At 40.4% G+C, this 13796-nt stretch overlaps 1 protein-coding gene across 1 annotated transcript in view; it reads right to left on the reverse strand.

Moving 5' to 3' along the window:
• The window catches only part of LRP2 (LDL receptor related protein 2), a gene marked incomplete at both ends in the record, with an annotated part of 195384 nt that overhangs the window by 35654 nt on the left and 145934 nt on the right, over positions 1–13796 (reverse strand). The window contains 7 exons of the mRNA XM_079709604.1: positions 561–689; positions 1415–1660; positions 2401–2597; positions 3646–3823; positions 4984–5210; positions 10395–10565; positions 11080–11232. Coding sequence (XP_079565730.1) covers positions 561–689; positions 1415–1660; positions 2401–2597; positions 3646–3823; positions 4984–5210; positions 10395–10565; positions 11080–11232 — 1301 coding nt within the window. The remainder of the gene's footprint in view (positions 1–560; positions 690–1414; positions 1661–2400; positions 2598–3645; positions 3824–4983; positions 5211–10394; positions 10566–11079; positions 11233–13796) is intronic.

The raw sequence follows: 13796 nt of genomic DNA on the forward strand, positions 1-13796 counted from the left end.
CCTCTCTTCCAACTAAACCTAACACACACACACACACAGAGACATTGTTTTCAAGTTAGAGTATATGCCTAATCTTGGCAGATTCCATTCATTCATTTGGCCTTTTGTCCATAAATTTTCTAAGTTGCCAGACACAGAGGATGTGGAAAGTCAGAGGGAGATTCAGAATATGAAAATCTCCAAATAAGAAATATTCTGATTTTGAAATATCCTTTTTAGAGATAGATACCAAACCTTTTCTCTACTGCCCCTTTCATTCCTTTCCATCAATCTCTAAGATTCGACAGACCGTTTATACTTGTCAAGCGTAAATAGGAATTCTGCATTTGGGAGAAATTACACAAATTCCTAATATCTTCACAAGGTCTTCCCCAAGTATAGTATCCTTTGAGACACATTTCATTTAAGATGTATAAAGTAAACTCCCAATATCCCTGTAAAATGCTACAAAAATGTAACATGTTATTAGAGGCGAACAGAGGAAGGATGCTGTGGGAAATCCGCTCTCATCTCCTGCTAAGTTGTTTGTCCCTCCCTCCTCCCGCGCAGCCCCTCCCTACCACAGTCCTCCTCATCGCTGTTGTCCCGGCAGTCGTTGAAACCATTGCACACAGCCCACTGCAGGATGCAGCGGTAGTTTGTTTTACAGTCGAATTCCGTATAGTTGTCACAGCGGTAGGCAGGGCTCACTGAGAAGAGAGGAAGGGGCAAGGTCAGAACTGAAGTCGCGGTCCTGCCAGGAAACCAAAGACACCTTTCCATTGTCTTATTTAAGATGCGGTGCTGATGAGTAATGGTGACCGTGTTACCAACCAAACGGACTCTGGCAACTGTGTCTCTTTTAGGTGTGATCCGTTCACCCAAAGCAGAAAGACAGAGTCCTTAAGTTTTCTCACCGTTTCATTACCACTCATTTATGTTGCAGTCAAACTTTGGGGGGAGTGGGGCGGGGTGGGGGGAAGAACTGGGTTTGAAGTAAAAAAAAACAGGTTGAAGTGTCAGCTCTGGCACGAAGTAGAAAAGTGACCAGCCACTTACCATGAAGCTCAGGTTCCTCACTTGTAAAATGAGAGTTGGTAACACCAACTTTCCCTACCTCACCATGTTTCTCTGAGGCTCAAAAGAGAAAGTGCTAGATAGACAAAGTGTAAGCTCTTGTATCATATTCTGGACAGTTAGACATTCGTGTATGGAGAGCAGGAATCAGCCACTTGAGAACAGGGGGCGTGGTTCAACCCGCAGGCTGTGCATGCAGCTCTCCCTTGCCTTGCGGTGCCGGAAGAGCCACGGGGAAGAGCCAAAAGGGGGCACCCCATGGGGCTGCAGCAGGGGCTGCACACCCTCTCTCCATCCACACAGAGCCGCTCTTGTTCCCTGCTCCCGGTCAGGCCAGGTCCCTCTCACAGGAACTTACAGCATTCCTGGAGGGGCTCGTCTGAGTAGTCTCCGCAGTCATTGTCTACATCACACTTCCAGCTCTGAGGGATGCAGTGGCCATTGGCACACTTAAAATAGCCCGGCCGGCAGGTCCTGCTGGCACAGTGGGAACTGTCTTCGTCTGAGTTATCTCCGCAGTCGTCCTCCATGTCACACTGCCAGGATTCCGGGATGCAACGTTTGTTGGCACACTGCCATTCGTTGGACTCACACTGGTGATGCTCTGCAAGTGAGGATATTTGGTTATCAGCTTGGAAGGTGTCAGGAACAAAAGCTCCTAATTTACACTAATGGATCCTGGAGAACTCGATTATAATTTCTTCTTAGAGGACTTATGCCCTAATGCACTTATTATTAACCAGTACCACTACATGAGCAGTTAGTCCTTGGACTACTACTGTCTCCTAAATTCTTAAATATCTTTTTCTTGCATGCAGAATTAGGGGATAAGGACTGAATCGCTGACAGCCTACTAAATTCACCTTCTCCTGTACCTGTTGCCCTAATGGACAATGGTTTTCAAACTTTCTGTTTGTTGCTATTGTTTATGTGTTGATTTTGGTTTGGAGAGTTGTTTTTTTGCGTTTTGGTGGGGCTTTTTTATCTTTTGGCTTTTTAAAAATGGAAACATAAATAAATATTACAACTGAGAGGCCCTGTTTAAAATGTGGGAATCCCTCATTTCGCCCTCAATGTTAGCTCTCAAAGGAGAGTCTATGCACAGCATACAGTAAAGAACCATCAATATAGACAACTTAGTATCTACCTCAACCATCTTCCTTGTAGAGACCTGGGATTTTTTTTTAAACTTTATAAAAATAGATATAGGATGGACTCTGAGGTTTTTTTTTCCCCTAGGATTTTGGACCAGTTTTTGGGTTATGACATTCAGAAAATCCCTACAGAACCATGGGCGATCAACTATAGAAATGGGCAAAGAAGGTAGAAAGCAATTCAACACACCACAAAGAACAGAGTCTTCATCGGACCCATCAGGGCAATCCTGATGAGCATTGCATATGAAGTGTGGGCTGGTACAGTTGCCATCCATGCACTGGTACTGTCCCAACCGGCAGTAGCGCTGCGGGCAAGTGATGGGCTCATCGGAACCATCCAAGCAGTCTCTCTGCCCATCACATTTCCACCAGATAGGAATACACCTACACAGAGAAAACAGAGCACTTCTAGCAAAACACCAAGTGGTTAGAGGAGCAGGCAACTATCCAGAGAGAAGAAGGCAAAATGGAATTCCAAGCAATGATACACACGAGTTCTCTCACGGCCCAAGAAGAGGATCAATTAAACCTTGGCTACTGTGGAATATTTTCAGAGGAAACATAATGAGGTGACATAGAACAGGTTTGTTAAGACCCAACACACACTGAAAAAATGCTTTGAGTATGATGATTAAATTCCTGCCATGACAAAGAGTGGAGTGTGTGTTTGGAGCTGTGGTTCTGGAAACAGGGATTGGTTGGGACTGTCAGCCAGAGGGATATATGACATTTGGGTACTGGCTGGAAAGCTGGAGGCACTAACATTTGTTGAGAGCCTATGTCGTGACGGGTGTATGCTAGATTCTTAACCTAGGATACCTTATTCAATCAAAATAATCTGCCACTGAATCTTAGATGTTATGATTTGCATTAACATCTCCTCTTGACCTCACTCTCTGACTCAGAGCCCCTAGTCATCAAGGCCTGTGGCATTGTGAGGGAAATGATCTGTGACCATGTTTCATAACAAATACAAATCATCAAAAATGGATTTGAATGTGTGACCCTGGATCCTCTGGCATAGTCATCTAAGAAGCTAGGCCAGCATATGTTTGAAAAAGACAGAGAAATTCTATCACTCCTGAGGGCTATTTTTCAGTGTACACTTATATACATTCTTGGCCCTGAGACTTTGGACAATTCCTTAGAAATAAAAAAAACACACAGTTCGCTTCCTTGCTACAGCAACAAAAACTTGCAGGCATGGGCGTTTGGTTCACAAATTCCTTCTTTCATGGACGAAATTATCTGAAGTTAGAGAAAGTTGGACGGTTGGAGATCTAACTTTCCTGGTCGTGGTGCATCCCAAATGAGCCACGTTAATTAGCCAAAATCTTGGTTCATTGGAAAACTCCCATCCCCTGGAGCCTTGAAGTTCAATGTGTGTCCAAGGGCTGGAGAGGCAATGGGGAGAGGGAGAAGAGAGCCTTACATTTCACCGTTGGCACACAGGAATTGGGTGCTAGAGCACATGGGCAGGCACTGGGTGCTGTAACTATGCCGGACAGTATGGAAGTTATCTGGACACTCGCAAGTGAACCCACTGCCTCCTTCTTTGATGAGGCAGAGATGAGAACAGCCACCATTGTTGGTACTGCAGGGATTAGTCACTAGTGAAAGAAGGAAGAAAATATATGTTCATTCACTTAGAGTATCAAGCACAGACGCGCTGATTACCGGCCACATAAAACTCATCACCTCTTAGTAAAAAAAAACGTTATCCTAGATTCATACTTTGTGCAAAAGTTCATAAAGAGTACATATGGTAGAGTTGTTTTAGCAACCTTGTTGCTAGTACATAAAACTGATTTATGTGCTACCAGAAGTGAGGCTTACTCACTGGTGTTGGGCTAGAAAAAATGTGTCTCCCAAAGTTCTTGGAGAGCAGGTGGGAAATTTAGTTTCCATCCATGTGCCCACAATCTAAGTTAAAGTTTTAATTTTCAGCAGATGCTATAGTCTCTCATCCTAAGGATATAGGCAACAGAAGTTGCACAAGAATCAGGTGGATGGATAAACTGAGCAACACCTATACTACTTTTCTGGGCCACAACTCAGAGGTAAAGATGAATTTGAACTTCTGCTAAATAATATGAAGAATATTAACTTCCAGAAAAAAAATATTTTGCCAATTCTCATTTTTCCTAACTTCCAAGTTTATCGTATGTTTTAACAAGACACCACGACAAAGCAGGCCCACAAAATCCATTCTATCCCCAAAGAATACTCCAGAACTTGGCTAGATATCAAATGCAAACAGACATTTAATAAATGATGTTTTATAGTTACTATAACTTTCTTTTAAGCATTTCTTTTAAACTAATCATTTCAGTAGATGGATGTTGGTAAAGAAATGATTGTTATAAATACATCCATGTTATGATAATACATTTCTTAGGTGTTACAATTTATTGTGGCTATACAGGAAATGTCCTTATTTTTCAAAGGTGCTTTCTTAAGTATTTAGGGCTGAAATGTCAAAAGGCAACATAACAACTGTTGATTCTTATCAAAAAGAAAGCCCAGACTGATCTTTAAGAATAGAGCAGGTGTTATGAAAAAGAATTGTAAGCAGACTTCTCCAGGAATAGGGGAATAAACTCTAAAGATATTTCCATCCCCTCAACTCTTAGCATTTGCTTCGTAAAAAACATTAGCAAGTAACACCATTCAAAGTATAAATCATATTTATGCTTAAAAAACAAAAACAAGAATGGAATGCACAAGACCCTAAAGCAACTGTGCAAAAACTTCCAAATCACTTACTCACCAATTGGCTGCCTGTAGGGATGATACACACGGATGTCATACGGTCTGTGTGTTGTGTTCACCAGCGCCACCCTATTTGACCCATTGTATTTGTTTCCCTTTTCAACTGTCTTTGTGTTCCAATCTGTCCAATAAATGGTGTCTTCAAAAACAGTAATAGCAAAGGGGTGAGGCAGTGTCCCGGTTTCGTACACCGTGTGCCGATGGTAGCCATCCAAATCAGAGTACCTGGAGGTGGAGGAAGGAAGAGTCACTCAGTGAAGATGGTGCCCCTCCTCTAATGCCTTTAAGGATAGAGGCTGACAAATCAATGAATAAAGTTCTACCTTCTAGAGGTAACTGGAGTTCAGATCTTCCTCAAAACTTTTAGTCTTCAATTAAAACAAAAACTAAACTTAAAGTTTTTTTGGACTGAATGAAAGATGTAAAAGTTGCAAAAGCAAAGCCTTAAAAATAGGAATAACCTTTCTCAAGTGCTCATGGAACATTGTCAAAGATAGATCATATCTTGGGTTACAAATCAAGCCTTGGTAAATTTAAGAAAATTGAAATCGTATCAAGTATCTTTTCCAACCACAACGCTATGAGACTAGATATCAATTACAGGAAAAAATCTGTAAAAAATACAAACACATGGAGGCTAAACAATACACTATTTAATAACCAAGATATCACTGAAGAAATCACAAAATACCTAGAAACAAATGACAATGAAAACACAATGACCCAAAACCTATGGGATGCAGCAAAAGCAGTTCTAAGAGGGAAGTTTATAGCAATACAATCCTACCTTAAGAAACAAGAAACATCTCAAATAAACAACCTAACCTTACAGAAAGAAGAACAAAAAAACCCCCAAAGTTAGCAGAAGGAAAGAAATCATAAAGATCAGATCAGAAATAAATGAAAAAGAACTGAAGGAAATGATAGCAAAGATCAATAAAACTAACAGTTGGTTCTTTGAGAAGATAAACAAAATTGATAAAACATTAGCCAGATTCAACAAGAAAAAAAGGGAGAAGACTCAAATCAATAGAATTAGAAACGAAAAAGGAGAAGTAACAACTGACACTGCAGAGATACAAAGGGTCATGAGAGATTACTACAAGCAACTCTATGCCAATAAAATGGACAACCTGGAAGAAATGGACAAATTCTTAGAAATGCACAACCTTCTGAGACTGAATCAGGAAGAAATAGAAAATATGAACAGACCAATCACAAGCACTGAAATTGAAACTGTGATTAAAAATCTTCCAACAAACAAAAGCCCAGGACCAGATGGCTTCACAGGAGAATTTTATCAAACATTCAGAGAAGAGCTAACACCTATCCTTCTCAAACCCTTCCAAAATATAGCAGAGGGAAGAACACTCCCAAATGTATTCTACGAGGCCACCATCACCCTGATACCAAAACCAGACAAAGATATCACAAAGAAAGAAAACTACAGGCCAATAACACTGATGAACATAGATGCAAAGATCCACAACAAAATACTAGCAAACAGAATCCAACAGCACATTAAAAGGATCATACACCATATCAAGTGGGGCTTATCCCAGGAATGCAAGGATTCTTCAATATATGCAACTCAATCAATGTGATACACCATATTAACAAATTAAAGGAGAAAAACCATATGATCATCCCAACAGATGCAGAGAAAGCTTTCAACAAAATTCAACACCCATTTATGATAAAAACCCTCCAGAAAGTAGGCATAGAGGGAAATTGCCTCAACATAATAAAGGCCATATATGACAAACCCACAGCCAACATCATCCTCAATGGTGAAAAACTGAAACCATTTCCACTATGATCAGGAACAAGACAAGGTTGTCCACTCTCACCACTATTATTCAACATAGTTTTTAAAGTTTTAGCCACAGCAATCAGCGAAGAAAAAGAAATAAAAGGAATCCAAATCGGAAAAGAAGAAGTAAAGCTGTCACTGTTTGCAGATGACATGATAGTATACGTAGAGAATCCTAAAGATGCTACCAGAAAACTACTAGGGCTAATCAATGAATTTGGTAAAGTAGCAGAATACAAAATTAATGCACAGCTTGCATTTCTATACACTAATGATGAAAAATCTGAAAGAGAAATTAAGGAAACACTCCCATTTACCATTGCAACAAAAAGAATAAAATACCTAGGAATAAACCTACCTAAGGAGACAAAAGACCTCTATGCAGAAAACTATAAGACACTGATGAAAGAAATTAAAGATGATACAAATAGATGGAGAGATATACCATGTTCTTGGATTGGAAGAATCAACATTGTGAAAATGATTCTACTACCCAAAGCAATCTACAGATTCAATGCAATCCCTATCAAACTACCACTGGCATTTTTCACAGAACTAGAACAAAAAATTTCACAATTTGTATGGAAACACAAAACACCCCGAATAGCCAAAGCAATCTTGAGAAAGAAAAACGGAGCTGGAGGAATCAGGCTCCCTGACTTCAGACTATACTACAAAGCTACAATAATCAAGACAGTACGGTACTGGCACAAAAACAGAAATATAGATCAATGGAACAGGATAGAAAGCCCTGAGATAAACCCACTCACATATGGTCAACTTATCTCTGATAAAGGAGGCAAGAATGTACAGTGGAGAAAAGATAGCCTCTTCAATAAGTGGTGCTGGGAAAACTGGACAGCTACATGTAAAAGTATGAGATTAGATCACTCCCTAACACCATACACAAAAATAAAGTCAAAATGGATTAAAGACCTAAATGTAAGGCCAGAAACTATCAAACTCTTAGAGGAAAACATAGGCAGGACACTCTATGACATAAATCACAGCAAGATCCTTTTTGACCCACCTCCTAGAGAAACGGAAATTAAAAACAAAAATAAACAAATGGGACCTGATGAAACTTAAAAGCTTTTCCACAGCAAACGAAACCATAAGCAAGACAAAAACACAACCCTCAGAATGGGAAAAAATATTTGCAAATGAAGTAACTGACAAAGGATTAATCTCCAAAATTTACAAGCAGCTCATGCAGCTCAATATCAAAAAAACAAACAACCCAATCCAAAAATGGGCAGAAGACCTAAATAGACATTTCTCCAAAGAAGATATACAGATTAGCAACAAACACATGAAAGAATGTTCAACATCATTAATCATTAGAGAAATGCAAATCAAAACTACAATGAGATATCATCTCACACCTGTCAGAGTGGCCATCATCAAAAAATCTATAAACAATAAATGCTGGAGAGGGTGTGGAGAAAAGGGAACCCTCTTGAACTGTTGGTGGGAATGTAAATTGATACGGCCACTATGGAGAACAGTATGGAGGTTCCTTAAAAAGCTAAAAAGAGAACTACCATATGACCCAGCAATCCCTCTACTGGGCCTATACTCTGAGAAAATCATAATTCAAAAAGAGTCATGTACCACAATGTTCATTGCAGCTCTATTTACAATAGCCAGGACATGGAAGCAACCTAAGTGTCCATCAATAGACGAATGGATAAAGAAGATGTGGCACATATATACAATGGAATATTACTGAGCCAAAAAGAAACGAAATTGAGTTATTTGTAGTGAGGTGGATGGACCTAGAGTCTGTCATACAGAGTGAAGTAAGTCAGAAAGAGAGAAACAAATACTGTATGCTAACACATATATATGGAATCTAAAAAAAAAAAAATGGTCATGAAGAACCTAGGGGCAAGAGAGGAATAAAGACGCAGACCTACTACAGAATGGACTTGAGGATATGGGGAAGGGGAAGGGTAAGGTGGGACAAAGTAAGAGAGTGGCATGGACATATATACACTACCAAACGTAAAATAGATAGCTAGTGGGAAGCAGTCACATAGCACAGGGAGATCAGCTTGGTGCTTTGTGACCACCTAGAGGGGTGGGATAGGGAAGGGAGAGGGAGGGAGACGCAAAAGGGAAGAGATATGGGGACATATGTATACGTATAAGTGATTCACTTTGTTATAAAGCAGAAACTAACACACCATTGTAAAGCAATTATACTCTAATAAAGACGTTAAAAAAAATCAAAACAAAAAAATAATCGGAATAACCAGAGGAGTTTAAAGATCACTAATTCCTAACCACAGCTGGTTTCCTGCTGATGCAGCTGGTTCAGCTCTTGAAGGTTTATAACCTCTTATGTTGATGTTCTCCATGAAGCATTCTTTCGATATCCTGGGATGAACACTGTTTCCTAAGCCATCAGAAGAAATCAGAGGAAAGCAATCTAAAGCTGGACTTCTGTCTCCTCAGGAAGACAAGGGGAGAAGCAGTTTTCGGAGACAGCTTGATTCTCAGTATAACCTGAGTGGTATAGACTAGCTGAGTTAACCTAGAGGCCAGCAGGGTTAGCTCTGTACACACTGGTAGCACATGTATTATTAATCATGACCCAGACATTATTAGTGAATCTAGGTCTCATTCATTCCTCTGAACCTATGTCAGAATACTGATATTTTAATATTTAAAAAACTGGGAGCAGACCATAAAACTCACAAGAGGTGGAATGAGCTAGCAACTAAAGAAGTTGATAACATTAGCCGTGTGATGTTAGAAATTTTTTCCAAGGTATCATAATTTATGGAAACTTAAAGAAGGCATAGGAAAACCTGAATATCTTCTTGACCTCGTTAATAAGACTGCAGATAGATGACCAGAACTTAGTCATTATCTGTTTCTTTAAAAAGGTCATAAACCAGAAAGCAGTCTTGAGGCCTTCCCTTCAGTTCTTGCATGATCTCGATATAAAGAGCTCAGATACTTTTATGAGTATTTTTTGTCAAGTGTAATTTTTTTCAAAATAAATTTAATAGAATGACAGGATTTTTTAAACCTTTAAAATAGCTCTAGTGAATTAACGACAATTCCCTGCTTTTGCATGCAACAGGCTGTGTATCTGGGTACTAGTTCATAAATACCCAGAAGACATTACCATAGTCCAACTAGGCCATAATTAGCAATGTCCCGAAATAAACATGTACTGCTTGGCTAATAATTTGTATTAGCTTTTTTACAAGGAGTATTTTTCATTGAACAGTATAATTTTTCCAAGTCTATTAATCATATATTTGGGAGGGTAGGGCAAGGGACTTAAGATGAGTTGAGCACTAAGCTGACTACCATAGGGGAGAGATTACCAGCTGCTTTTTTAGGAGTATAAGTAAAAGCACCAGGACAAAATCCTGATCTGTATGACTTCAAAGTTCATGCTCTTTCTCTTGCACCATACCACAGAGCTTGGTGAATTGCCTATAGGCACTTTAGTTAGAAGTGACTTCCAACAAACAGGCCAGTTAGAAGCTGCCTGGGAAAAATACACTGGCAACACAAGCACTGGTGTTTGGAATCAGCAGTCACCCAGTTTGCTTTATTCTTTTCTAAGTACGTACTCAATGTAACCCAGGTGGGCATCTGTCCAGTAGAGTAGATCATTGGTATAATCAATGGTGAGGCCATTGGGCCACTTGATCTTGGTAGAAATAATCACAGACTTATGGGTTCCGTCCATGCCTACTCTCCCAATGTATGCTCGGTCAGCCCAGTCTCCCCAATAGACATGCCTGTTGGAGCAAACACAAAGGGTCAGTCCCTGAAGCCAAAAGAACTCAGTGGCAAAGACATAAGCTTTCTCCAATTAGAGAAATGGAGTTTACATCCTACAGAGCCTTTCACAAAGGAAAGAGAACTAACAGAAAATAATCTAACAGGGCATGATGCACAGGAAATGCTCAGGAATGAACATGATTAACTGGGGATTTCAGTGGATTTGACATGGAAAGTCCAGTAAAGGTGGGTTGTTGTTTTTTTAAACCATAAATTACTTGCATGCAGCCAACATATGTGACTGTGAAAGTGAAATGGTGTGTCATGGCAAAGAAAATAGAATCGCCGATGAATAGCCTTCGAACAAGCCATGCTTCTACCCATTATACTAAGCCATTTACCAGGTAGGAAAAGCAGAAGACAAACTCCAACAAGACACTGGCCTTGATATCACTACGTGAACAGCCTTTCTGGTAACAGAGGTGGAAGAAGGGCATGAAAGAAGAGCCCAAGGTTACAGGGAGACAATACCCATATCGAGGGTGAAGGGCAATTCCTCTGGGATTTTCAATGCAGAAGGTGTTGTTGGCATCCACACAGTGCTCGGCCAGCTTGCGGCGGTATCGACCATTGAGGTCAGAGACAGAGAGGCAATTCAGGTGGGAATCCACCCAATACAGCTTTCTGAAAATGGAGAAATGGAGAACCAGGAGTTATAGCCATTTTACTTGTGAAACAAGGCACATTTAGCCACACAATTTCCTATCCAAGCACTTTTCCCCCAGGCAAACAAGGACAAGGGGAAACACAGTTGACCTTCCTGCAGTGAGACAACAAAAGATGCAAGAATGTGTGCTACTCTTCCTATTGTAAGGTGATGTCACCTTACAATAGGAAATTCTGGGGCCACACTTCACACAAGGATTCTACCTTTACTTGCTTCATGCAGCAAAAGGCATCTTCCCCAAGCAATGTTCCAGGCTTTAGAGAAGCAGGGAAGCAGAAGTGAGAGTGATCAATGAGTATCATGAACTACAGTTTAAATGGTGGAGTCGAGGAAACAAACTTGTCTAAGTGTTATCATTGAGACTGCACAAGGGAACTCTGAATCATGGCATCCTTCAGATAAAGAAAAACCTGACCCCCTCCCTGGCCCTGTCCCAGTAGGCTGGCAAAATGAGTTTCTTACCCTGTGCCAAGTTTTACTTAAACTCAGAAAGCTTTAGAAACTTATTAGAATCTCTTACCTCAAGGATATTTCAGTTCTGAATACACTGCTATTCAATAAAATCCATTTATTTTCTATAAGGCAGGGTTCTTAATCTGGGGTCCTTAATCTGACACCAGGGTAGCCTAGGCTCTGGGGGCGGGGGGTGTACCTTCTAAAACTGATGCAAAATTGTATAAGCATAAATTTGTTAAGTGCTTTTATCCAGCAAGGGGTCTGTGGGTTTCACCAGAGTCTTAAAGTATCCATAACCTTCCAAAGGGTTCAAAACTCCTAGAATGAGTGTCATTTGAGATCTGATAGTCAATTCCTACTGAAACGATTTCTCTTCCAAAAGACCCCAATGTCTCCTTGCCAGAGGTAAGCCTGATCCAACCATGCAAGGTGTCAGAATATTTAACTGTTAGGACAGTAGCATCTTTTTAGGCTTGGGGATGAGGGAATGAGTATGCATAAATGCACAAGCCTTGCTATTTAATTCAGTTGGGTAAATCCTGATGTATGAGATGGCCACAATATTAGATTCCAACATTGTAGAGGGTAATAATAGCAATAATAATAGCAGCCATCTATTAAATGCCAAGCCCTGGGCTAAGGACTTTTTAAAATATTATATTATTTAAGATCTTATTCCTGTTTTCTTGATGAGGCTGCTGAGGCCCAGAGGTTGCTGATTAGTAAGAGCTAGAGCAGGAATTCAAGACTGGCTACACCACAGGGCACTCCACATTGTGAAGCTTACTGCCAACTCATTAATTTCTCTTTATTCCACAGTCAAAACACTGACCCAGTGAACAGAATATGGTGAAGACACTCCATGCCCACTCCAAGAAAAATTAAGAGGACTGAGAACCGGCACAATTTTCCACTGTGCATAATGGCACTTTGAAAACCAAACATCCTTGAGTTCGCTATGAACATCTTTATTGATATTGGGGAAATTGTTTCAAATTTCAATGTAATTAGTATCTTAGAACTGTCCCCTACAAACTTAAATGTGACTGGGTTCTATCCTGCCTTGTGTTTTAAGGAATGTTTAGCCTGGCTGTGCTCCTTCTTGAACATTTGAGAAAATGCTTCGGTCATGAGACATTTTATCCTACCCTCACCCTAGACTTTTTTGCTCCATTTTCCTCAGTACCACACATGTACCTAATTCTTTCCCCTGGTCAAGAACATGCCTAGAGTGAGAGGAAAGTAGCTGAAATCAAGGAGAAAATATCATTCTACCAGTTTTGGGGAGAGAGGGCTGAATGACAATATCAAGGCTAAAATATTACCTTTCCTTGCATTGCAGCAAAGGGTGAGATAGGAACAGTACCACAATTAGTTCTGTTCCTGCAAATCATTCATCACTATGCTTTTTGACACCCAAAAGAGCCACTATATATAAAATACTTGTATTCACATGATCAATATTTTATTCATTTTTCTGTAGGCAGTTCTTGAGCACGTATGGCAGGCCAGTTACTATTCAGGTAGAACTAGGGGGCCAATTCTCCATCCCCCATCTTAGGATCTTTACCCTTAAGATGGTCAAACAGAGAAGATGTGGAAGAGTCCTCTGTAGGTCTGGGGTGACTGAAGCAATAATATTTGCAGGCTAAGTGCCTCCAGCTTCATGTCAACCACAAAGCCAAATATCTGATAGATTCGATATTCAATAGAGATGTGAAGAAGTGTGGTTGAGCTGGTGGAGTTGAATTAAAGTATCACCGTCTCCCTTAAAGACGCTCAGAGTTTCAAGTCAGCCATTCTCTATTTTACGACCAGCCCAGGCTGAGAATAAATAGCATTGCAAGCAGCCTGTGAACGCCAGGAAACAGGGGCTGTGTCTGTCTTCTTGACCTCTAGACCCCAGTTCCTAGCATAGTACTGCATGCAGGAGGCACTTAGGCAACAGCTTTAAATGACTGAATGCACCAACAAATGCATGCATCATCCCTTCACGTCACCTCCAGTTAACTGAATGGCCAGTAATAACGGAGCTCTTTCCTCCTTTGTGATGCCCCTCCCCATG

This window comes from Hyperoodon ampullatus (assembly GCF_949752795.1).
Source record: "Hyperoodon ampullatus genome assembly, chromosome: 8".
NCBI classification, from domain to species: domain Eukaryota; kingdom Metazoa; phylum Chordata; class Mammalia; order Artiodactyla; family Ziphiidae; genus Hyperoodon; species Hyperoodon ampullatus.